This window comes from Trichomycterus rosablanca, chromosome 26 (genome assembly GCF_030014385.1).
Source record: "Trichomycterus rosablanca isolate fTriRos1 chromosome 26, fTriRos1.hap1, whole genome shotgun sequence".
NCBI lineage: Eukaryota > Metazoa > Chordata > Actinopteri > Siluriformes > Trichomycteridae > Trichomycterus > Trichomycterus rosablanca.
The window spans coordinates 4,405,982-4,432,807 of record NC_086013.1 but is presented as its reverse complement, the minus strand read 5'-3'; the positions used below and the strand labels follow the sequence as shown (position 1 = coordinate 4,432,807).

The 26,826-nt window shown below is 46.0% G+C and overlaps 2 protein-coding genes across 5 annotated transcripts in view; both read right to left on the bottom strand.

Moving 5' to 3' along the window:
* The window catches only part of LOC134303704 (LHFPL tetraspan subfamily member 7 protein), an 85,838-nt gene extending 81,749 nt beyond the window's left edge, over positions 1-4,089 (bottom strand). Inside the window, exon 1 of the mRNA XM_062989178.1 lies at positions 3,757-4,089. Within this exon, the coding sequence (XP_062845248.1) occupies positions 3,757-4,089 (333 nt within the window). The remainder of the gene's footprint in view (positions 1-3,756) is intronic.
* Positions 4,090-7,000: 2,911 nt separating this feature from the next.
* The window catches only part of akap10 (A kinase (PRKA) anchor protein 10), a 28,655-nt gene continuing 8,829 nt past the window's right edge, over positions 7,001-26,826 (bottom strand). For 3 of the 4 annotated variants that reach the window (XM_062988490.1, XM_062988493.1, XM_062988492.1), the window contains 12 exons: positions 23,221-23,754; positions 20,243-20,341; positions 19,274-19,358; positions 18,289-18,412; positions 17,900-18,036; positions 15,882-16,026; positions 15,480-15,647; positions 14,481-14,587; positions 13,336-13,418; positions 11,002-11,054; positions 9,613-9,708; positions 7,001-8,052 (listed from right to left, as the gene is read on the bottom strand). In XM_062988490.1, coding sequence (XP_062844560.1) covers positions 8,047-8,052; positions 9,613-9,708; positions 11,002-11,054; positions 13,336-13,418; positions 14,481-14,587; positions 15,480-15,647; positions 15,882-16,026; positions 17,900-18,036; positions 18,289-18,412; positions 19,274-19,358; positions 20,243-20,341; positions 23,221-23,754 — 1,637 coding nt within the window. In that variant the 3' untranslated portion in view covers positions 7,001-8,046. The remainder of the gene's footprint in view (positions 8,053-9,612; positions 9,709-11,001; positions 11,055-13,335; positions 13,419-14,480; positions 14,588-15,479; positions 15,648-15,881; positions 16,027-17,899; positions 18,037-18,288; positions 18,413-19,273; positions 19,359-20,242; positions 20,342-23,220; positions 23,755-26,826) is intronic. The other variant, XM_062988491.1, reaches the window with a different exon arrangement.

The following is a 26,826-nucleotide window of genomic DNA, read 5'->3' as shown; positions in this document are numbered from 1 at the left end:
ACTACTGATCACATTAGCGTCATCACCCTGACTTAGCCGAATGTGAAGTATAGCGTTATGTAAGAACTCCGACCAAGACAGATCCGACCGAAAGAATCAGGTCAGTCAGACCTTTCTCTTTGAGTAATCCTCGTCCCTTGGACAAACTACAGTGTCCGAACCACAGTGCAGACCACCTACCCTCCATTAGCATTGCGCATTACCAGCTAGGGTTTGCCATAAGCCTATCAGGGACGTATATCTTATTCGGCACGCATCGCTGAAGGAAATGAAATTGCGTGGAGAGAACAGGTCTGCGGAGCTCCGACTCCAGGGCTATAAATCCACCCCGAGTGAGAAAGCTTGGTACAGTGAGTGGCTTCAATCTGTACTTTTATTCTCTACTTGAGAGGGAGAAAGAGGGGGAGAGAAATAATGTGCCATTTTAAATCATCCAGAAGCAAGACCCTTAGGAACGCACTACCAATCTCAACTACGATTTTAGAGTACAGGAAATGACCACAGATAATAATTCAGCCACCATGGCTGAACGGGACCGGTCTGGTCGGCCACCTGACAAACACAACCGTCCAGAAAGGGAGGGAAAGATCAGGTTGGCGCATGGCTCCTCCGTCTTCTTTCCATCAACCAGCAGCGGATGTGAGATTTCTTGTTTGATGCATCGTAGTGACCACACAATACAAACAAGTCTGTGATCGTTTCTCTTGACCACACCGAACACTTTGTACTTGTCTAATGTTCCTGTAACTGAATCAATTAAGCTGTTTTAAGTTAACACGCATCACCTGAGCCTGAGCATATATATATATGTTTTGTTTATGCATTTTTCTCCCCTTTTTCTCCGTTAGCGCGTCCAATTGCCCGATTGCGTCATGCTTCCTCTCAACCAATGCAGATCCCCGCTCTGATTGAGGAGAATGAAGCTAGCCCACACCCCCTCTGACAAGTGGGCAGCAGCCGTATGCATCTTGTCACCTACACTTTGACGAGTGCAGTGCCACTCAGCTCTGTGTACGGAGAGACTCACCCTGATCCGCACTCTTTTTCCATCTCTGTGCAGGCGCCATCAATCAGCCAGCAGAGGTCGTAATTGCATTAGTTATGACAGAGTCTCTATCTGGCTTTTTAATATCCCGCCCCTATCTGAACAACAGGTCAATCGTTGTTCATGTGGCTGCTCAGCCCGATGTATTCGAGATCCCAGCTCTGGTTCCAGCCTGTGTTTTTACCGCTGCGCCACCTGAGCGGCCACCATCCGTCATCTTTACAAAGACCGGATGCTGCGTTTCGATGTGTGTGTGTGTGTGTGTTTGCGTGTGTGTGTGTGTGCGTTCAGCCATGCTGTAGGAGCGTCGCCGGAATAATCTGCACGCCAATGAGTCGTGGCAGAAGGCCGTGACGCACGCCTGATGAAAATGTAATAGCCCCCCTCACCTTTATTAATGAATTCTGGGGAAATAAATGCGGTCAGGGCACATGTCAACGAGAATTAACATCTGTGCAGAAATGAATTCTTATTTTATTCATGCATGTTTTGGCAGAAATTAACCCCTGTACCTGGTCGCTGGACCTTTCGTACCTTAAGTACACAGCAAACTTGTTAAAGCATGTCTTATACGAGCTGGAACATGTACAGGCCTTCCCCAAACTGTTACTACAAAGATAGATGCATATAATTTACTTTATATGTTTGATTTATACACACACACACACACACACGTTAGCAGTGTGTGTTGCTAAGCCTTGTTTCTACACTCACTGTCCATTTTATCAGCTCCACTTACCATATAGAAGCACTTTGTAGTTCTACAATTACTGACTGTAGTCCATCTGTTTCTCTGCATGCTTTCTTATCCCCCTTTCATGCTGTTCTTCAATGGTCAGGACCCCCACAGGACCACTACAGAGTAGGTATTATTTGGGTGGTGGATCATTCTCAGCACTGCACTGACACTGATGGTTTTTAAACACCTCACTGTCACTGCTGGACTGAGAATAGTCCACCAACCTAAACTATCCCAGCCAACAGCGCCCCATGGGCAGCATCCTGTGATCACCGATGAAGGTGAGCGATTGTCTCTGACTTTACGTCTACAAGGTGGACCAACTAGGTAGGAGTGTCTAATAGAGTGGACAGTGAGTGGACACGGTATTTCAAAACTCCAGCAGCGCTGCTGTGTCTGATCCACTCATACCAGCCCAACACACACTAACACACCACCACCATGTCAGTGTCAGTGCAGTGCTGAGAATGATCCACCACCTAAATAATACCTGCTCTGTAGTGGTCCTGTGGGGGTCCTGACCATTAAAGAACAGGGTGAAGGGGGCTAACAAAGCATGCAGAGAAACAGATGGACTACAGTCAGTAATTGTAGAACTACAAAGTGCTGATAAAATGGACAGTGAGTGTAAAAACAAGGAGGTGGTTTTAATGTTATGGCATGAAACTGCATTTTTAGCATTTATTTCTCCATGTATCTAGGCTAACAATGCTGCTCATTAGTAAGTAATGTGCTATCATCTTAGCGCTAACTGCTAAAGCTCTGCTACTGGATGTAAACACATCAAAACGATTTTCTTCTCCTGACTTTTCCTTTCCTCAGATTTAACTAGAAGTCCTAAAGCCCCTGCCAAATTATAAAGAATGTCAGAGCAACGTATTAACATCTTCTTTCAAATGCTAATTTGCCTTTATGCATAAATCATAACTCTGGCGGTTGCGAGTGTTTCCCGAATGGAGAGAAAGTGCTTTCGTGGCACAGAGCGGGCTGAAACGAGGTACTGTCTGTGGTTCAGATTGTAAAAGCCTATTTAAGTGCTTGACGGCTGTGTAAAATATTTCGGACTGTAGATGAGGATGTTTTGTAGTTCTACAATTACTGACTGTAGTCCATCTGTTTCTCTGCATGCTTTGTTAGCCCCCTTTCATGCTGTTCTTCAATGGTTAGGACCACTACAGAGCAAGTATTATTTGGGTGGTGGATCATTCTCAGCACTGCAGTGACACTGACATGGTGGTGGTGTGTTAGTGTGTGTTGTGCTGGTATGAGTGGATCAGAGTTTTTAAACACCTCACTGTCACTGCTGGACTGAGAATAGTCCACCACCCCAAAATATATCCAGCCAACAGCGCCCCATGATGAAGATCTCAAAGGTGACCAACTCAAACAGCACCAATAGATGAGTGATCGTCCACCAACTAGGTAGGAGTGTCTAATAGAGTGGACAGTGAGTGGACACGGTATTTAAAAACTCCACCAGCGCTGCTGTGTCTGATCCACTCATACCAGCACAACACACACTAACACACCACCACCATGTCAGTGTCACTGCAGTGCTGAGAATGATCCACAACCTAAATAATACCTGCTCTGTGGTGGTCCTGTGGGGGTCCTGACCATTGAAGAACAGGGTGAAAGCAAGTTAAAACAGTATGTAGAGAAACAGATTGACTACAGTCAGTAATTGTAGAACTACAAAGTGCTCCTATATGGTAAGTGGAGCTGATAAAATGGCAATTTTAAAGGTGTGCACTGGTGATACTACTTCTGGACACAAGCATTGCACTGGAAAGGTCCTGAAAGCTCACAGGTTTTAAGGAATGTCACCTAGTTTCCAAGTTTATCCAGCATGTGTGGAACAGTGGTCGTTCACTTTACACTAAGGGTCAGATTTGTAATCCAAGTCCATTTTGGAACTTTGGAACATATAGTGGGAAGAACACAAGGCAGAGGAACATATCTCCAACCTTACCTGCCAGGAGCTGGATGGGATCTCGGAGAACCTGCCAATGCCGTTGAAGGTGTAGCAGGTGTACAAGTGGTCCGGAGACTCAGAGCAGTGCCAGAGCAGCCCGAAACTGACCGAGTGACCACTCATCGATTGATGCTGCAGGGTCTGGTGTTGGTGCTGATGGTGCTGATGCTGCTGCTGCTCTTTCACGATCCAGGCTGGAGAGATGAAGCTGAAGCTGCACAGCGCGACCAGCGCGGCGGACAGCAGCAACCAGAAGCATCCCACACAGCTGAACATGGTGGCGGGTCCGACCGCGTCTCGTTTCTTCTCCCGGTGCAGCAGTGCACGCATCTGGAGTGCTCGCTATACAGGAATCAACATGCACACCTCTCCTCAACCCCAAAAACACACTGCGGTGAGACGGTGCGCACCAGGTTCTCCGGTTCACGTGAACTTTAGAGTAAATCCCAACATGCGCAACACTTGTGCCATTCAGTAATCCTGCACGCGGAGGGGTCAGTCAACCGGTGCACATCCTTCACAAAGCACTTCTGGATAATAAATCCGAGCTGGAGTTACTGGGAAGTCTGGGGCGCTGAATGAAAGATCTCCAGCTGCAACTGGGCGTGTAAACAGTAGTGAATAGTAGCGCGCGCTTAGTGTGCCTCTGCACGCGCTTCAGCAGCCAGTGGGCGTCGCCTCAGTGTTTTCAATGCTCTGGGATTCACACACTAAATCCATATGCATTCATATAGAATTGGTACCCTCTTTGCAGCCATAACAGCGTCCACTCTTCTGGGAAAGCTTCCACTATTCTTGCCGGTTCATCCATAAAAGCATTTGTGAGATCAAACACTGATGGGTCGCAATCTTGGTTCTATTTTACCCCAAAGATGTTCAGTAGGGTTGAGGTCAGGGCTCTGTGCTGGCCAGTCAAGCTCCTCCACACCAAATGGACCTTGGTTTGTGCACAGGGTCTACACAGGTGCACAGCCATGCCAGTTGTAGCCTAGTGACTAAGGTACTGGACCAGTAATCTGAAGCCCCTTGTGCAAGGCCCTTAACCCTCAATTGTTTAGACAATGTAAAAACGTAAATGTAAAGGCATTTGTGAGGTCAGACACTGATGTTAGGCGAGAGGGTCTGGTTCACAATCTTGGTTCTACATTATCCCAAAGGTGTTCAGTAGGGTTGTGGTCAGGGCTCGGTGCTGGCCAGTCAAGCTCTTCCGCACCAAATGGACCTTGGTTTGTGCACGGGAACCTTAAACTGTTCCCACAAAGTTGGAAGCAAACAATTCAGACAGTCCAAAATGTCTTGGTATGCTGAAGCATTTAGATTTCTCTTCCTTGGAACAAAGGGGACTGGCCAACACGAAAAAACAACCCCACATCATTATCCCTCAGGCAGGTAATGTTCTCAAACCCAGATTCATCCATCAGACTGCCAGAACACGTGTCCACTGCTTCAGAGTCCAGTGGTGGCATGCTGTACACCATTCCATCTGACACTTGGCATTGTGCTTGGTGATGTAAGTTGCATTATGGTTCCACCCATAAGGGAATCACTCTCAACCTAAATTCGGTTATGTGCTTTATAACCAAAAGAGAGTGGGCACTTGACAATGAGCTTGTTGGACATCCCTGTCCAAAACCATGGGCATTAACATGGAGTCTCATACTCCCTGTTTCTAAAAGACACATTGATCATCGGTATGGGTGTCCAGACACTTTTAGCCGTATTCATTCCTGAGTGTGTAGGTGTGAGGGAGTTAATTTGGGAAAGAGATGCCCAGCAACAGACTGAAACCCTGTCCAGGATTTATTTTTCTTATATAACGTGTTGGTGCTTCACTTGACTTAAAGGGAGTGCTGGTGCTGAACAGCTTTATGGGCCTAGGGACAAACTGTAGGTTTAATCCTCACCCTCAATCCTCATCGCTCGCTGTGTTGAGTTTTTGGCATATTTTGTTTGGATGTGTGGGTTTACTCCAGCTACCCTAAAACAATGCCAGTAGGTACACAGTCTACACATTTTATTCAATGTAGCATGAGTGAATAAGTAAGTGAATCCTGTGGTAGATTGGCAGTGTCCAGATTATAGTTCCACTATTTTATATATATTTATATGCATATTTTAATTGTATCCCTCCACCAAAAAAAGTAGTCCTCACTGTCATAGCTAAAGAAGTGACCTTACATCCAGCCTTTCTTCCTCAGACATGGCCAGTTTTACCTGAAAAGACTTGATCTAACTTCTAATAACCGAATTATTAAAAAATATATATTATGTAACACTTATTTAAACGTGTTTATCACTGACCTATATAGCAAACATGGAAAAGAAATCCACCCATCCCACAGACAATGCCACCCTTCATGAACGCCTTTCCACCCTACAATTCTAAATGGTTTTACTGGTTTAGTTCTCAAGAACAGTCCTGGTTAACTATTGTGACAAGAGAATCCATTTTTATTTAAATTAAATTATAAGAAATTTTGATATAATTAGCGGTACGTGAGGTAGTATGTAGTGAGTGACAGTTCACTACTGCCATCTAGTGGATATGACTACGCGGGTAGAGCAGCGGTTCCTAGATCAAGTATCACTCCGAGTAAAACTAGTTCCTCTTAGGACCAAATCTACTTATATACGTAGGTATAAATAAAAACGTATGTATTTCTAAATAGAAATCAACATAACCTTACAAATAAAACTTGTAAAAAATGTATAAATATACCAAGGCTGTAGCCGTGAATTGTACTTTGTGGGGGAACCCAAACCTGCAAGTGGTATTGGGGGTTCCTAAAACATAGTATCCTGGGAGGGGGGCATTTGAGCATATCTGAATACTGGGGGGGGGGGGGGGGGGGGGGGGGGTAACGTGTACAAAAGTGATTCTGGCCTTGGTATACACTTTATTAGGTACACTAATCTTGTTTGTACATATTCATTTACTATATGCAAGGTACACCTACCATACAGTTAGACCTTGTGGGTATACAATAACCGACTAGTCCATCTGTAGTCCATTGGCCAACACAGAGCACTGGCCTTTAACCTATGTAATACCTTCAGAATTCAGCAAGGCCTTATTACTCCGAGTCCATTATCCAATGCCCAGCATGACTAATGATCCTGAGGAGGAATTGCTGCAGTTGTGATCCGAAATCTACTAAAAAGCCTTCTTCCTGTTATAGCAGCCAAGAGAAAGTAACATTGAATCCGATGCTGTGCATTCAGGAATAAATAAAAAGCAAGATTTCATTTCAATAATATATGTATTTCAATCAAACACAATTTAAATATATTATAGATTAAGTACACATACATACAGTCAGAAAACATATAAATGGTACATAGTACCAAAAGTCTGTTCGTTTCTGGTTCTTGTCCGTATCAGTGTCCGTGTCCTCGTGAGGTCCAAAGCGGTATCGCTGCTAGCTTGTTCGCACAGGAAGAGTCGACACAGATTTGATCTCGTACAAAAAAGAAAATCAAACAAACAGACAAGACGATCACCATAAAACGTTACATTAATAGAAACCAGAAATCTACGTGGTTGTAGACGAGGGAGGAATAACATTCTGACTAGTCTATAGAGAGGGGATTCAACCTGGAGCCTAATCCATCAGTGCCGTCGGAGTCGGTATCGTCAGACTGATTTAGCGGCACGGCGGAAAGCGCACGCTTGCAAATAAAATTGTACAGTACATGTCAACTATGGGTAAATCTATGAGCTATAAAAAAACAACGAACAGAAAAACACATGGGCATCCTCACTTCTCTCATATACAAGGAAGAAGAAAGTGAGAGGAAGATAAAAACAAAACGAAACAGTGTGGAACTGGAGTGACCAGGTCTCTACAATGACTTCTTATGCCCATCAGACTTCAGGTTCAGGTGTGCCTCTTTTTGGTAACAGCAGCGTCTTCATAGAGTGCCCCACCTCTACTGATCTCGTCTCAGGTTTGCTCGGGTTTTATTCAGCCTCCTCGTCGCCTTCATAATGCTTGAAATGTCAGTGCTTTGAACGTGAGGCCCTGTTCGATTATAGTGGTCATACAGAGCACTTTCTGTGTCTCTGTCACACACACACACACACACACACACACACACACACACACACACACACACATTCACCCGCCTGGGGGTAAGGAGGTCAAGAAGATGCAGGAAAGGCTTGTTTTAGCCTTGTTACGTCTCTCCGGTTGGGAAATGCGGCGTGCAGGCTGGTCTCTGGGTCACGTGGTGTTTGACTTGATGTTGAAGGCGGAGCTAGGCTTTCCTCTTCAGTGGAGGACAAGATCAGAGCTAAAAGACATTAAAACATAATATTTATATATTTATTAATTAGTTTACACACTTTGGTTACATTCATTTTTTTTTCTTTTTCCCCTGTAGCGTATCCAATCGTTCAATTTGCATCGTGCTTCCTCTCTGTCTATGCCGAACCCCGCCCTGACCGAGGAGATCGAAGCTAACCCGCATCCCCTCCGAAACATGGGCAGCAGCCCGATGCATTTTTGCCACCCACACATTGATGAGTGTGGCGCCATCTAGCGTTGCATGCGGAGAGACACACCCTAAGGGCACCCTTCCTCATCTCTGCGCAGGCGCCTCTAATGAGCCGGCAGAGGTCGTAATCGCATTCTGACAGAGAGAGACCCACATCCGGTTCTTTGTCCCGCCCCCCCCAACTGAGCAACCGGCCAATCGTTGCTCATACAGCCACTAAGCCTCGAACCGGTAAGGCAAATCCAGCTCTGGTTGCAGCGCGTCTTTTTACCGCTGCGCCACCTGAGCGGCCTTTGGTTACATTCATGACGGGACAGGTAATAACTAGTTACACAAGATGTCAAACAGTTCCGGTGGACATGTCATGGACAATTTTGTATTGACTGTGGGAGAAAACCGGAGCTCCCGGGGGGAACCCACGCAGATGTGTGGAGAACATGCAAACTCCACACTTGTGAATTGAACCCAGGACCTTCTTGCTGTGAGGCGACAGTGCTACCCATCATATTTATCTCATCATGGTAAGAGTAAACACTAACAAGCCAAAACATTAGGACCACCCTCTAATAAGCATGGCAACGCCTGTGAGTGTCATGGCCAGGGATAATATTCATTGCTGGGCTTATAGTAGTTACTCATGGTACACGTGTTGAATACAGGGCCGAACCAGCAAGGAGTGCTCACACCCACAGACAGTGGTCTGAGAAGAGACAAGCCACCAACAGGCATCACTGGATATCAGGTATCAGGCTCTGCTACCGGCAGGCTGGGCACCTACATGAACAGGATTCATGAAGGAAGGATTCCTTATTACTGATGCAATTATGACCTCTGCTGGCTGATTAGTGGTGCCGGCACAAAGACGAGGGATAATGGGATCAGGGTGTGGCTCTCAGTGCATGAAACTGAGCATACACTATATGGCTTAAAGTATGTAGACGCCCCTCTTAATTGTTGAGCTTGAGTGTTTTGACCGCACTCATTGCTTTATAGGTTTAAATAAGATTCTGCTCATAATAGGGGCGGCACGGTGGCTAAGTGGGTAGCACTGTCGCCTCACAGCAAGAAGGTCCTGGGTTCGATCCCTAGGTGGGGAGTTTGCATGTTCTCCCCGTGTCTGCGTGGGTTTCCTCCGGGAGCTCCGGTTTCCTCCCACAGTCCAGAAACATGCAGTCAAGTTCATTGGAGACACTGAATTGCCCTGTAGGTGAATATGTGTGTGTGTGTCTGCCCTGCGATGGACTGGCGCCGCGTCCAGGGTGTTACTGTGTGCCTTGCGCCCATTGAAAAGCTGGGATAGGCTCCAGAGTGAGTGAGTGCTCATAATAAACTCGGTACAGATCTGGACACACGTACCTGACTGGACTTTACTACAGGGCCTCCGTGCTGTCCTTGCTGCATGACGTCGTTGACTATCATTTTAGCGATCTTCCAGGCCATTTCCTCCTGAGCCTGGAACGAGAGGTCACATTAAATAATATATCTACAGGATCCACAGTGTGAACAATTACCATAGACATTATAATGTGGACATTATAATTTCCTGTTGTGAGAAAAGGAAATAAAAGGAAACCCTGTTTACTTAAAATCGACTCATTTACTTCAGCCCGCAAGTATTTCTGAAGCTGAATGTACAAAAAATAAAGTAAAACATGGTGAGCAATTATAAGAAAAATAATCAACAACAGGGTGGTGTGATGCGGCCCCGGCACAAAGCTGAAGCGCCCATACCCACCCTCAAATTAAAAACAGTTTGCACGCGCTCAGGTGGCTCGCCCTCTAGCAGGCATAACTGGCTTCCAGTCTGCTGGGTGGGAAAGACCGGACTAAAGGGGTGGGATTATCAATGCTGTGTAAGGACCCTGGTTGCGCAGTGGAGGAGCGCAGAGATCAGGGCGTGGCTCTCCTTACGTGAAGCCGACCTCACATAAGAAGAGATTGCTAGGACTGTATGCACTTATAAACCATAACATTAAAACCACCTCCTTGTTTCTACACTTATCAGCCCCACTTACCATATAGAAGCACTTTGTAGTTCTACAATTACTGACTGTAGTACATATGTTTCTCTACATGCCTTTTTAGCTTTCACCCTGTTCTTCAATGGTCAGGACCACCACAGAGCAGGTATTATTTAGGTGGTGGATCATTCTCAGCACTGCAGTGACACTGGTGTGTTAATGTGTGTTGTGCTTGTATGAGCGGATCAGACACAGCAGCGCTGCTGGAGTTTTTAAAATACCGTGTCCACTCACTGTCCACTCTATTAGACACTCCTACGTAGTTGGTCCACCTTGTAGATGTAAAGTCAGACACGATCGCTCATCTATTGCTGCTGTTTGAGTCGGTCATCTTCTAGACCTTCATCAGTGGTCACAGGACGCTGCCCACGGGGCGCTGTTGGCTGATCCACTCATACCAGCACAACACACACTAACACACCACCACCATGTCAGTGTCACTGCAGTGCTGAGAATGATCCACCACTTAAATAATACCTGCTCTGTAGTGGTCCTGTGGTCCTGACCATTGAAGAACAGCATGAAAGGGGGCTAACAAAGCATGCCGAGAAACAGATGGACTACAGTCAGTAATTGTAGAACTACAAAGTGTTTCTATATGGTAATATATGGCTGATCAGTGTATATATACTGTATAATAGGATGAAAAAGGCTAACTCATTCTTTATGTAACAACAATAGCTTCAGTCAGTTGAACAGATGTTGAATAATTTAAAGGCCACACCTCGTCTGTGTTCCCCTGCACCCATTTCTTCATTGCTTGAGAAAACATGGAACCTGTTAGAAAAAAGCACACAAAGAACAGTATGGATACAGATGCATCATGGGACTTGCCGTATCTCAAAGTGATTTCGTTCTGTAATTTAAAGCGACGGACGAACACGACTGCGTGACTGTACCATGCTCGCTGGCTGACCATCAATTTTAAAGTCACTCTCAAATACTATTATCTACAGCACAGAAAATGTGAAGAGGGGGGAAAAATTGGGCATCCGTTTACCCCCTTCTTCAAAATCATTCCCAATCACGGCCGTCTCATCGCCATGGCAACACACACACGCCTGAAGAGCAATCAAACATGAGCTCGGAGCCGAGCGCGTGTATCGGAGACGCTCGCTGTGCACTGAGCATCCTTTATGATCGGAAAGTACTGTAAATAGAGCTGGTTTGTGCTTCTACCCCATATAGACATAGCCAATTCCCAGCTGTTTTGAGATTCGTGAAGTCAGCTGACAATATCGCTATAAGCAGGGTGCTTCCTAATGCCAGACATCCCAAGTTGCAAAAACTCATTTCAGGGAGGTACCCCCGGACACCCCCACACACAAATAAAAAAAGCTAAAAAACCTCTCACACACACTAAAGGATTATGGGTGATAACAGAACTTTTATGAGCTGCTAACTGAGCTACTAAGCTAACTGTTCGCGTCACAAACACATAGTGCACTAGATAGTGTGAAAGATAATAGGTTTATGTTCCCTACATAGTGCACTAGATTGTATATCAGAAAATAATTTATGTTCCTTACTTAGTGCACTAGATAGTGTACTAGATAACAGACTTATGTTTCTTACATAATGCTTAGGTAGCGTATTATTTAACGGATTAGGTTCCCTATATAGTGCACTAAATTGTATATCAGATAACGGATTTACGTTCCCTAAATAGTGCACTAAATTGTATATCAGATAACGGATTTATGTTCCCTACATAGTGCACTAGATAGTATTTTAGATATGAATTTATGTTCCCTTCGTAGTGCACTAGATAGTGAATTAGACAATTGGTTTATGTTCCCTACACTGCACTAAATTGTATATCAGATCACGGATTTATTTTTCCAACATAGTGCATTAGATAGTGTATCAGATAACGCATTCATGTTCCCTACATAGTGCACTAGAAAGCGTATTACATAATTAATTATGTTCCCTACATAGTGCACTAGATTGTATATTCGATCATAGATTTATGTTCCCTACTTAGTGCACTAGACAGTATATTAGACAATCGATTTATGTTCCCTACACAGTGCGCTAGATTGTATATCAGATCACGGATTTAATACGCGATCGGGAATAAAGTCTGTGTCGTCTGCGTGCGGGCGTGTGTGTGTCGCTCTTGGCCGCTCGTTCTAGATTCCGGGATATTTTTTCTGACTTGCGGGCATCAGGGAGCGGCTATGTATATGCGGGAGACTCCCGGAACTTCCGGGAGACTTGGGATGTCTGTAATGCACAAGCTTAAAGACAGTTAGTTCCCAGCTATAAAGTGCTTGCATTATAGGTGAGACTCAAATTGCAGAGGCCCAGATCTGAGTTCGGTGCTGCTTATGCCAAGTTCACACTACACGACTTTCTGAGTTGTCGGGTCACTGCAATCTTTTGCACTCGGGAGTCTTTCAGTCGGTGTATATTTCACACTACACGACTGAAGCGATAGGGGGTTTCACACTACACGATCCATCACCAACTGGAATCACAGGCGAGCTTCTCTGATCTCCCAAACTACGTTGTTTTTTTTAGTTTTTTTTTACAAAAACAAACCTGAGAAGTGACGAGGGGTTTAATGATACCACGTCCGAAAATGCACGTCGGCAAGTAGCGAGCGTTCAAAGTTGTTTGTGCGCTGATGTGCAGCGTAAAATCAAAGAGGAAAAATAAATGAATCTGAGTGGATTTGGCAACACGAACAGTATGGATTGTTCTATAGTAAATTGGAGGTTAAGTAATATTTTTGCAATGCATTGTTGGTGTTTTGTAGAGGATCAAGTCAGAAATACTGTTCGACATGTCACTCATTCCCAGTCGCACATCTCAGATCAGATATCTGACGTGCTAGAAAACTCGATCCGGTCGCCGAGCGCTCTGCGAGCCGGTCGGATCGAGTTGTTGGGTAGTTCACACTTAGCGATCGAGAGCCGAGTTTTGATCGCCGAGCGAACGCCGAGCTGCTCCCGAGCCGGCAAATCTAGCGCCGACCAGCCGCCGAGCGAAAATCAGGGCAGAAATCGTGTAGTGTGAACTAGGCATTAATAAGTGGATGTGTATTTCTTACCCTTGGATTTTTTTACATCCGGTTCCGGCTCAGCTTCTCGGATGAACTGGCCCAGCTCGTTGACCTTCCCAAAAGTCATTCTTCTAAACAAAAGAGAAGATTGTAGCTTTAAATGTATGCAGACTTTCAGAAGCACTTGGATATATCCAGTTTCCCCTATGCACACCCTTGCCACTTGTCTTGATGAATCTGAGCTTGTGGGGTGTTCCCAATCTGCAGTGGTCAGTATCTATCAAAAGTGGTCCAAGGAAGGAACAGTGGTAAACCGGCGACAGGGTCATGGGCGGCCAGGGCTCACTGATGCCCATGTGGTATGATCTGATAATAACCAGAAGTTAATGCTGGTTCTGATAGAAAGGTGTCAGAATACACAAAGCATCACAGTTTGTTGCGTATGGGGCAGGAAAAGGGTGACCAACACAATATTAGGAAGGTGGTCATAATGTTATGCCTCATATAATGTCCCTGCTTTAAATTTATTTTAAATGTATGTGTACATTACTGTGCCAAAACATATAGGCCAGGCGCCTAACATGCCGCCAAACACCCCTGACCCTCCAAGAGAAGACATCTGAAGGTGTCCTGTGGTACCTAGTTTTGCCAATCTAGAACCAATCATCAGACCAGTTCACCTTCTTCCATCACTGCAATGGTCACTTCCCATACCTGCATGTCCACCGTCAGTGCTTTCAAAGATGGACAGGAGTTAGCTTGGGCCCTTTGACCTGTCTGCGACTGCGGACCCTGATACACAGGTCAGCAGTTTGAGCCACAGCAGCTCTTCTGTTGGTCCATACCAGGTCCCCTTAATGCAACCTGTTGGTTGCTCGTGGCTTGACCCTTCTGGGACCATGATTGCCTGTTTCGAAGATGCTTCAATTCGGTTCTTTGGGTCTTTATGCTGCCCGTATATGCAGCATTCGATATGTGTAGTTCGAGTAACTACCACCAACATGTTCATACTGTAGATCCCTGACTGAGCCAGACGTGTGTAAAACATGACATTAAAATCCTAATAAATAAATAAATGGTAATTAATGGTGCAGGTTTAATATTTAAGACCCTTTCCAATTAAAATAATGGGTAACTGATGGGTAAATGTGCACATGGATTGCAGGTAAGGAATCGACAAGGCTGCAACTCACCCAGCATATGGTCTCTGATACAGAGACTCTGGATCCAGACTGGCGATGTCCACTGTTATTGCCTCATCAAAGTTCTTCAGGATTTTCACAGCCACTTTTTTGTTACCCTGCCATAAGAGCAAAAGACATAAGGAATGAGCTGCTGGGGACCCTGATGGTGTCCACCCCCAGGGAGGGTGCGCAGTCCACCAATCCCTTCTTATTCTGCCATACTTTAGTGGATTCGGCGTGAGGTCGGCGTCACGTACTGACAGCCACGCCCCCATCTCCCTCTCCCAGCCACCTTTTTCTCCCTTTATAGTGCGTCCAATTGCCCGATTGCGTCATGCTTCCTCTCCACCAAGGCCGATCCCTGCTCCGATTGAGGAGAACGAAGCTAACCCACGCCCCCTTTGACACGTGGGCAGCAGCCGTATGCATCTCATCACCTACACTTTGACGAGTGCGGTGCCGCTCAGCCCTGTGTATGGAGAGACGCACCCTGAGAGCACCCTTTTCTCATCTCTGTGCAGGCGCCATCAATCAGCCAGCAGAGGTCGTAATTGCACCAGTCATGAGAGAGAGACCCCATTCGGCTTAGTCCCGCCCATATCCGAACAACAGGCCAATCGTCGGCAGGCAGAGCTGAGACTCGATACGATGTGTTCCAGATCTCAAGTGTGTTTTTACCGCTGCGCCACCTGAGCGGCCCCCCTCCACTTTCTGTTCTAGTCTGATCTTTCCCACCCAGGAGACTGGGAGTGAATTTTGTTTGCTGCAGGCATTACCCAATTGGTGCCTGCAGGGTGCCAGAGGGCGACTGGTAGCAGAGCCGAGATTCGAACCCGGGAGCTCGGATTATCCCGCTGCGCCACCTGGGCGCATTATTAAATAATCATGCCAGCTTAAATGTTGTTGACTAGGTTTGTCAGACTGTGACAATCACCCTATTAATTATTTGGAACACTGGGGTTTGGGAAGGGAAAGGGGGATTCAAGACTTAAGTGGTTTGAAAGTCACCTGGGCTTGCGACCCTTCTGACGCATTGGAGCTGCGGTCGCCGTCCTGGTTTGTCTGGCCCGAAATGCCGGAGTTTCCCAAGCAGAACTCGTCCGCCTGTACGGAGTTTATGAGGTCAGTCAAGTATTGATAGTACAGGTTGCTGGACAGAAAGCCTGGCAGGTAGACCTAGGGGTAAAAAAACGGTAAATATACTTAATGTACTTAATGTAATGTAAAGTCTATACAGGAATACTATGCCATGACAAAAATGCCAACAGAGCAAAAGAATGTGGACACCTAACGATGAGCTTGTCAGACCTCCGGTTCCAATACCACAACTCAGTTCAACTCAGCAGGGGTGTCCACATACTTTCGCCCATATGGTGTACATGCTACGTGATTTTTATGAACTTCGTGCACCTTTTCCATTGTCGTCCAAGCCTGGCGCAGTGGAGTGGTAAAGCAGTCAGGTAGCGGGCCTCCTTCCCGACAGATGTTCGACTCGATCTCCATTCGAACCGTGTCACCAAAACCCAGTGGATTTGTGGCCTGGAGTGAAAAATACCTGCAAAAGAAAAATAATACATGTTTTCATGCACTATGTACAGTTTCCTTCCAATCTAGTCATATCCAATTACCTCCTAATGTGTATTTCTGCCTCTACTGCTGCAGACCTCACCAAGGTCTGACCAAGGATGCAGTAGCCTGCTGCTTCATTTCACCTACATGAGGCGGATTCATATGAGGATCCGCTCATACGTGGGATCTCCATTATACCCCGTGTCTGCACAGGCACCATCGATCAGCCAGCAGACGTCGTAACTGCAGCAGTTACTCTCTCGCTCAGAACAACCAATCATTGTCCAGGTAGGCACCCAGTTCACTGTTATCGGACTGAGACTCGAACTCACAAGCTTGAGATAGTGGGCTCAGCACTGGTGGGCCAGAGTGCTTTACCGCTGATTCATCAGACCAGGCCACCTTCTTCCATTGCTCTGTGGTCCAGTTCTGATGCTCACGTGCCCATTGGCGCTTTTGGCTGTAGACAGGGGTCAGCATGGGCAGCCCCATACGCATATTCCAAAACCTTTCTATCAGAACCTTCAGCAGTTGGATCACATGGGTCAGCCTTCGCTCCCCACGTGCATCAATGAGTCTTGGCTGCCCATGACCCTGTCGCCGGTTTACCGCTGTTCCTTCAGGGTACTGACCACTGCAGAGCGGGAACACCCCACGAGAGCTGCAGTTTTGGAGATGCTCTGACCCAGTCGTCTAGCCATCACAATCTGGCCCTTATCCCACTAACTAACAGGTGCCGTGATGAAGAGATAATCAGTGTTACTCTTTTCACCTGTCAGTGGTCATAATGTTATGTCTGTTCGGTGTATATTCATATATAACACAGGAATAAACATAATAGAGAAAAAAATATATATATAATATATAAAGAAACTGTTTATACATATAAAAAAACAATATTTAAATAAAAAGATACTAGGGATGTAACGATTCACCACAATACAGTTAATAACTGATTCAAAAATTCCACGATTCAAATCGATTTCACATGTATAATGAATCGATATTCACTTCAAACAGCAGAGGGCGCTGGCGCTATACACCTTGCCTTGATGACGTCACAGGCGCTATACACCCGGTTGCCAAATTCGGGGTTTTTCAGCCAAATTGAGCTTAATTCTAAATTGTTTTGCATAGTTTGTACCTACCTCAGAAATAAAAGGGCATTCATTATTTTAATAAATAAAAGATAATCACAAATACGGTATTTTATTTTTTTTAACTATCTATTTTTTCCCCCAACTTCTATCCCCATTCTAATCGTGTCCAATTACCCCGATTGCTCCTCTATACTGATTCGACCCTTTGTCGCCGACTGAGGACGCCACTCAACTGACTTGCGCCCTCCTCCGGCACGCAGTCAGTACAGCCTGCATTTTTCACCCGCACGAGCCGAGTCCATACACCGAGAGACACCGCGCACGGAGGGTCACACCCCCCTCGATGTTATTCCTCAGCCCTGTGCAGGCGCCGTCAGTCAACCAGCAGGGGCCGGAGTCGTACCGGTTATGAGTACCTGTGCTCCGACTCTACCACTAAGCCCCTGAACAACAGCCAATCGTTGTTCATACTGCCGCCCAACCCAGTCGGAAAGGTAGAGCTGAGTTTCGATACGATGCATCTGGAAACCCAACTCTGGTGAGCTAGCGTACTTTACCGCTTCGCCACCTGAGCGGCCGTTTTTCTTTTTTTAAGAGAAATAATAAAAGGAAACTTTGTCATCATTTGTCTTCAATTTCAGTTAAAAAAAAAAAATCGGGGAAAAAATTTTAGCGTGAATCGCATCGTATCGTGGGTAGAGTGTATCGTTACATCCCTAAAAGATACTAGAAAAGATTAAATGGCTTCAAACGTCTTACTTGTCATAAAGGATCATGGCGTCGTTCTGCGCCTCCTGCCCGTCATACTGTCCCTTCTTAGCAGCCAGCTGATCCTGGAAGTTATCCGCGGCCAGCCAGAACTGCAGTACGTTCACAGCCTCCTCTTTTTCCATGTACTGCATGAAAACAAGGTAACTGATGTAGAAAAATCCCACAGCACTTCACTAATGTCCAGAAAACACATCGCGCTTTGAACTTTTCTGCAGACCTGCAGTTTCTTAATATGAAAGCATTTTCAAAGCTCAGCACAACGTAAGGTATTAATAAGGTATTATGTAAGCCTGGTGCGGGTGTGTGGGTCATCTTTACAATCTTTAAAATCACAATAACAGGAAACACCGTTTATCGGGGTGTGATTACATCCTCACCTCGGAGAAGTAGAACAGGGCTGACTCGCAGAACAAGATATCCGCCAAGAATACAGAACCGCTGGTCAGCACCTCGATTTGGTACTTGCAGAAGTAATGGCTCCGCAAGAACTCGCTAAAGTGCCTGGAGAAAGCAAAGGGGATTAAACGGGCTTAAAGCAAAACCTCAGCTTTTATTTTAAAGCCAAGACTCGTCTGTGACGAACTGTGTTTTGCATGACTGTGCTACAAAACCAGGGGCGGAGCTACTACGGTTCACAGCAAGAAGGTCCTGGGTTCGATTCCCAGGTGAAGCGGTCCGGGTCCTTTCTGTGTGGAGTCTGCATGTTCTCCCCGTGTCTGTGCGGGTTTCCTCCGGGAGGTCCGGTTTCCTCCCACAGTCCAAAGACGTGCAAGTGAGGGTCGCGTTTGGGGTCGGTGTTGGCTGGGGTGCTGGAGCCTATCCCAGCTTTTCAATGGGCGCAAGGCACACGGTAACACCCTGGACGGGGCGCCAGTCCATCGCAGGGCAGACACACACACACAATCACCTATAGGGCAATTCAGTGCCTCCAATTAACCTGAATGTATATTTTCGGACTGTGGGAGGAAACCGGAGCTCCCGCAGGAAACCCACGCCGACACGGGGAGAACATGCAAACTCCACACACAAAGGTCGAACCCAGGACCTTCTTGTTGTGAGGCGACGACAGTGCTACCCACCCAGCCACCCGTGTGTAAAACATGACGTTAAAATCCTAATAAATAAATAAACAACTACAAAACTGGGGCCTAAAGAATGTGGACGCTTGACCATAAGCTTGTTGGACCAAATTTACCAAACAGCAAAATGATAAATGATAATGATTATTGACTAGGTACAATCCAGAAGTGGGCATCTCAAAATGTAATACAATTTACTGCATATGAAGGTCTTTGATTGGTAAATTGCGAATTCAGGCAACTCATTTTAATACAGATGTGGTAAAAAGCAAAAGTTACTTACTGTTGATCCATGATTGTGAACACTACTGACTGCGCTGTAAGGAAACAGTTCGGGTCCACCTGTCCATCCTCACCGCAGATTTTAGCTGACGAGAGACATTTTGTTCACATTAATTGACTCAATTGTCTTTCAAACTTAATAGGAGCATAAAGGAAAATATTGAACGTCAACATTTTTATTATCAATATTGTCTTTACATTTTTAAACTAAATAAATATGATCTAATAGGACTAAATGAAATGATGCTGATGCAGTGCTGGTGTAGCAGTATTTATATTGAAGACTTTACAATCTATAAACCATTTAACAGCTATTGATTCTCTAAATGATTCTCTAAATGATTCTTATACTCTTTGAAGAGAAAAACAGATTTAACGTTCCACTAAAACATCTTTATTATAGGGTGCTCAAGTAGCGCAGAGTTAAAACACGCAAGCCCACCACTGCCAGCTGCCAGCCGGTCGCCTTTGCAGACATGACTGGCTATGTCTAAGGGCAGGTGGGCCAAAGGATTCCTTAATAATGCTGCACAGACACTGAATAATGGAGATCAGTGCTTGACTGATCCCCGCGTGAAACTCGCCGTGTGCAGGTGAAAAGAAGCGGTCGCATACGTGTTGGAGGGGGCGTCCTGAGTACGGCCCTGCACTGTCAGGGTAGGGGTCTCCAGCAGTGGAGGACATACGACTGAATTGAGTATTTTGTAAGTGACACCTACTATACAGATACACTTTGTTGGTATACAATCACTGACTGTAGTCCATCTGTTGTGCTGTACACTTCATCTCCGTGTCGATCAAAAGTATATGACACTAACCTTACCAGTGTCATAGCAGGGCTGAGAATGGACCTACTGGGTTTATCAATTGATAAATGGGGTAAAGGGGCTGACAACAGATAGGTTTACAGTCAGTGAATGTATACCCATAAAATTCAAGGTAGTTTTTTTATGTAGGATATGAAGCTTACCAACTATGTCGTTGCGCATCTGCTCGGTGATGGGAATGGGCCTGACTGCATCCGGAGACACGTACTTGGTGAAAATGTTGACGGCGTCCTTCTCTATACCTACAGCAGAAGAGAGTAGAGTTTTCAAACCCTGGGTCGTGACCCTTGGGTGTGTCGCAAGCCAACAAGCCAAAAAATGTTTTTAACAGGCACATAAAAAAATGCCCCCTTGTGGAGGCTTTGTGTTACACCTTGTAAATCACAGTGGGACCAAATTGACACCATTTTCATTAATTAAGTATACAGAGGAACCTCGATTTAATAGACCTCCATTTAACGGACTTCTGATTTAACAGACAAAACCTGAAAAACCGAATGTCCGGACAGATTCCAGTGAGAAACAAATCCAATGAGTCCAGTAGTTCAGCAATCGTCCACTAGTTGGCGCACGTCTCTTTGTTTACATGAGTGATAAACTTTATTTTGTCGGGAGGCTCGCTTTGTTCTTGCCTTTTTCTCTGTGTTTTATGCCTCATTTTTGCAAGTTTTAATGCTTAGTTATGCACCAGTACTGCTTCAGACTCAGAGTAATAGAAACTGAGTCCCACTATATGACCACCATACACATTTACACCAATCAGTCATAACATTAAAACCACCTCCTTGTTTCTACACTCACTGTCCATTTTATCAGCTCCACTTACCATATAGAAGCACTTTGTAGTTCTACAATTACTGACTGTAGTCCATCTGTTTCTCTGCATGCTTTGTTAGCCCGCTTTCATGCTGTTCTTCAATGGTCAGGACCCCACAGGACCACTACAGAGCAGGTATTATTTGGGTGGTGGATCATTCTCAGCACTGCACTGACATGGTGGTGGTGTGTTAGTGTGTGTTGTGCTGGTATGAGTGCTGATGGAGTTTTTAAACCCCTCACTGTCACTGCTGGACTGAGAATAGTCCACCATCCAAAAACATCCAGCCAACAGCGCCCCGTGGGCAGCGTCCTGTGAGCAGTGATGAAGGTCTAGAAGATGACCGACTCAAACAGCAGCAATAGATGAGCGATCGTCTCTTGCTTTACATCTACAAGGTGGACCGACTAGGTAGGAGTGTCTAATAGAGTGGACAGTGAGTGGACACGGTATTTAAAAACTCAACACACACTAACACACCACCACCATGTCAGTGTGACTGCAGTGCTGAGAATGATCCACCACCTAAATAATACCTGCTCTGTGGTGGTCCTGTGGGGGTCCTGACCATTGAAGAACAGGGTGAAAGGGGGCTAACAAAGCATGCAGAGAAACAGATGGACTACAGTCAGTAATTGTAGAACTAGAAAGTGCTTCCATATGGTAAGTGGACATTGAGTGTAGAAACAAGGAGGTGGTTTTAACCTCAGTTTCTACTGCATTTCGTTTTGTCATTTGGTTTGATGAATTTGATGCGTTTTCATGTGTCGCGGTAAAAATCATGTACAAAATGTGGGTCGCTTCAAAACAAGTCTGAAAAACCGTGCCCTAAGCTGTTCAGAGGAGAGAGCTGAAGAAGAACGACTGCTACGTTTTAATTCCCCACGGGCACCACAAAGCCAGCCCATGTTCAGCTTAACTGCGTCCCCGCCGGCTTTCCTATTCCCGTTTAAATGCAGATTTAGGGTTGGCTAGTTTTTATGCTCGGTCGTTGAAGGCCGACTGTTTAAGAGCCCTGGGCCCGACGGCGTCTGCCTGTTCCGTGATGACACCCCAGGCTTTCAGCTCAATTGACTTTCTTCAGTCGCTGCCTCTCCTGCAGGTGTTTTCGCTCATACAAAGCGCAATAAAAGTCCCTGCGAGGTATTTTATACATCATGAGGTTCTGCTGCCGGGTGAAGCGAACACAAAAGGATGCTATTATCGACGCCCCGAAGCCGCGCCGAGTCGTTACGCCGAGGGTGTCGTCGTGTAAACGTGATGGTAAAGTCTATGAACCATGTTAGTGCTCTGGGACGGTAATAAATACAGTACTGGTTCCTGTTCATTATCTTTAGGTTCACTACTGCGCTGATGAAATTGGTGCCGACACTGCCATGTACTTTCAAACCCTAAAAAAAAAAAACGGGTCGCACAAGTGCGTCGTAAAAAGGGGGTCGCATTTTAGCCCCCTTTTCTCCCGTTTTTTTTTTTGCACAGGGGACCCAACGGTGTCCAACAAGGGTGCGTCCTGGCTGACACAAACTCCCTCCGATTCACCCATACTTCGCTGGATTCACGTACGGAGAGCCACGCCCCCATCTGTGCACTCCTTTACTTTCTGTACAGGCGCCCTGGGCAACCAAGATCCTTACACAGCGTTCGTAACCCCACCCCTTAGTCCGGTCTTTTCCCACCCAGCAGACTGGAGGCCAATTTTGTCTGCTAGAGGATGCCCAGCCGACTGGTACTCGAACCCGGGAGTTTAGAATCTCGGCGCTGGTGTGCTAGCGGATTATCCCGCTGCAGGTACATAAAATTAAATAAACTTGTACATGAACGCCCCCTTGTGGAGGCTTTACATTCCATTATGTAGACCACAGTGGGACCAGATTGCCACCATTGTTTATTAATGAAGTATATTTTGTTTTGTGTTTCGTATTGATGCTAAAAAAACACCCTGACCTTGGTAGTATGGCTGTACTTTTATCTTTATGGTGGACTCAACTGAGCTCTAGGGTGTGTTCCTGGCCTTTAGGCTGGTCATATTTGTCAAAGGAAGTGTAGTAGATGGCACCTTTGGGTTGAATTGGAATGGCGATTGCTACCAGGACTTCTTGTAGGACATTGGTGCTGGATCAACTTCTATATTATTGCCAATGGTTTTGGAATGGGATGTCCAACAAGCCTGTAGTCAAGTGTCCAAATACTTTGGACACCAAGCACTCCAAAACTGACTGTACTATCACTAAGGCCCTACATGGTCCGTAAAATGAAGCACACGTTCCCGTGAATTTAGTAGGGTAAATCAAAATCAGTACTCACTCTTCATCAGCTTGTCAGACAGCTCCCGGAGCGCACCGGCAGTCTGACCCTTGACCGGAGTTCCCGTCCTGGAAGAGGTGGACGAAGTCGAAGGGAGTCGGCTTAACCTCAGCCCCACCTCGTGATCGACGGAGTCCGCCTGCCTTGCACCGTCCCCACAATGAGAATTACTGTCCCCTGGGCTGGAGGGAGTCTGAGAACTAAATGCTTCCCCATCCCCCTCTTCCTCGTCCTCCCTCGGGTTGGCGCCGGGCGACCCCGACGAGCCCGGAGACGTGGGACCGCCCGGAGCGGAGGCGGCCTCGGCCAGGGAGCTGTGCTTCACCGAGTTGAGGCTGTGGGCGCGCACGCGGGACCAGCTGGTGGAGCGGAAGCTTTCCGCCTCCAGCCAGAAGCGAGCCAGATGTTCGGCTAAACGCGACTCCAAGAAGTGCAGGTAGTAGGGCAGCGCCACCGAGTCGCGCAGCACCTGGTCTACGGTCTTGGAGAGACGCGAGCGCGTCTCCTGCGCCTGGTAGTTTACGCTCGAGCACCCTAGAATGGAAAGTGGAAAATCCCAGGTTACTTCATTTCTTCATTTTGAAATACCACGACGTGCCACGACCAATTGTGTCTGTATGTTGTCCCCCGGCAGGCCGATAGCACTGGGGATGCAAACCCTGAATCCCAGCAGTAGTGGATTAGCAGACTACTGTGGCAGTATATTGTCTAAGCAATTGAAGGTTAAGGGCCTTGCTCAAGGTCCCAACAGTGGTGGGGTTTGAACCAGCGACCTTTTGATTACTAGTCCAGTACCTTACCTAATCTACCAAATTTAAGGGCAACTGGCCAACATTAAAACCACCTCTTTGTTTCTACACTCACTGTCCATTTTATCAGCTCCACTTACCATATGAAAGCACTTTGTAGTTCTACAATTACTGACTGTAGTCCATCTGTTTCTCTACATACTTTTTAGCCTGCTTTCACCCTGTTCTTCAATGGTCAGGACCTCCACAAGACCACTACAGAGCAGGTATTATTCAGGTGGTGGATCATTCTCAGCCCTGCAGTGACACTGACATGGTGGTGGTGTGTTAGTGTGTGTTGTGCTGGTATGAGTGGATCAGACACAGCAGCGCTGCTGGAGTTTTTAAATACCGTGTCCACTCACTGTCCACTCTATTAGACACTCCTACCTAGTTGGTCCACCTTGTAGATGTAAAGTCAGAGACGATCGCTCATCTATTGCTGCTGTTTGAGTCGGTCATCTTCTAGACCTTCATCACGGGGCGCTGTTGGCTGGATATTTTTTTGGTTGGTGGACTATTCTCAGTCCAGCAGGGACAATGAGGTGTTTAAAAAACTCCAGCAGCGCTGCTGTGTCTTATCCACTCATACCAGCACAACACACACTAACATACACAGTATCACTGCAGTGCTGAGAATGATCCACCACCTAAATAATACCTGCTCTGTAGTGGTCCTGGGAGAATCCTGACCATGAAAGAACAGCATGAAAGGGGGCTAACAAAGCATGCAGAGAAACACATGGACAACAGTCAGTAATTGTAGAACTACAAAGTGCTTCTATATGGTAAGTGGAGCTGATAAAATAGACAGTGTGTGTAGAAACAAGGAGGTGGTTTTAATGTTATGGCTGATCGGTGTATATCAATCATCATTTTTTGGCCTCCAAAACAACCTAGTCAGTGCGCTCTCAGAGCTGGTCCCAGGTCCAGATCAATTTAGGAGGCCTGCATCAGGAACCAGACCAAGTCCAGTATGCAGACCAGATCCACCGTGGCGACGCCTAATATCTAGGGTTTGTTTGGTCGAATCTCTTCTATGGTTACAAGTTAGAAGCACTGCAGCGTAGTGGTTAAGGTACTGGACTGGTTATCAGAAGGTTGCTGGTTCAAGACCCACCACTGCCGGGGTCCTTGAGCAAGGCTCTTAACCCTCAATTGCTTAGAGTGTATATTGTGACTTGTTGAACGTCAATGGCGCTATACGCCCGGTTGCCAAATTCGAGGATTTTCAGCCAAATTGAGCTTAATTCAAAACTGTTTCGCATAGTTTGTACCTACCTCAGAAATAAAAGGGCATTAACTACTTAGATAAATAAAAGAAATAGAGTATTTTCTTTTATTTATTTTATCGAATTTTATAGAAATAATAAAAGGAAACTCGGGGGAAAAAAAATCATATCGTGAACCCAGTATCGTGAATCGTATCGCATCGTGGGTAGAGTGTATCGTTACATCCCTAATTGTGACAGTACCGTAAGTGGCTTTGGATAAAGATGTCTGCTAAATGCCGAAAATGTAAAAATGTAGGTTGGTCTCACTTTCTGTTGTAGCTGAAATCCCAATTAAAATATCAAACCCCATTAAAAAGCTTTCCATTTAGCCCTAATCTGGTACTAAAATGTAAATAACCACTAAAGAAACACCAACTAAAAACCAGGAAGGACATTTTACAGTGTGCACTACCCTGCAAGGTCAACCAAGAAATGCACAACCCTGACTCACACTGCATTATTCTGCACCACTATTACGCAATCCAGGAGCTGGAATCCTGTTACACCTGCTGACATTAGACTGACAAAAGACCTTAATAGGGCAGTGATTTCTCTTTCAAGTATGACAGAGCCGCACCCCTGTCTGGGTGCACACGGCAAGCTGGGAGGTCGTTCGGATTGGGATGAGAACACACACACCTGTGCTTTACAAAGCCTGGGCTCAGAGACGTAGCCTGCGATGTAACTGGTAGTTTTTTTGTAGCCGCCTCCATAATTCGACGTGTTCTTTTGTTCAGGGTTGTAACACTAGTTCCGCCGCTTATACAAACATACGGTCACGGGCCGACTGTAGAGAGTCGAAGACAAACAATAAAACAATGCCAGCCCTGATATAAAACGATCATTGTGGAATCAAATCGGTCAAGAGGCGACTGAACAATACAGTGATCCAGTCAAGCTGAAGCCCTTTCTGCTCGTCTGTACTGTTTTGTTCAGTGTGATGGATTGGCGTGCTTCTCGTCCCTTACCTTATGTCCACTTTGGGACAAACTGAAAGGTCGGTCGAGAGCCACGGACCTCACAAATCCTCTTTCGACTGAATCCCCACAGGCACACTCCAAAATCTTAAGAGGATCGTATTCGTTCATTGGTAAAACACAACGGTTTACTGTCTTTTTTAACCAGTGGAGCCGATATATTGAACGAAGGACAGGAAACATTGGCGTCCTGTCTGGACCAGGTTGTGTCGCCGGACCCACCGGGACCCTGACCTGTCATTTATTCAACCCCGCACTCACTAGGTCGAACGAGTGAATATGATCTTGTTAGAGGAGCGTAGTGTTTGAGAAGTTGTTTGAAATGAAGCCTTTGTTTACAGCTGTAGCCTAGTGGTTAAGGTCCTGGACTAGTAATCAGAGGGTTGCCGGTTCAAGCCCCACCTCTACCAGGTTGCAACTGTTGGGCCCTTGAGCAATTATTCTGTCAAAATAGCATTTTCTAAGGCATCTTAGGGCAAGCTGTAGCCTAGTGGTTAAGGTACTGGACTAGTAATCAGAGGGTTGCCGGTTCAAGCCCCACCTCTGCCAGGTTGCAACTGTTGGGCC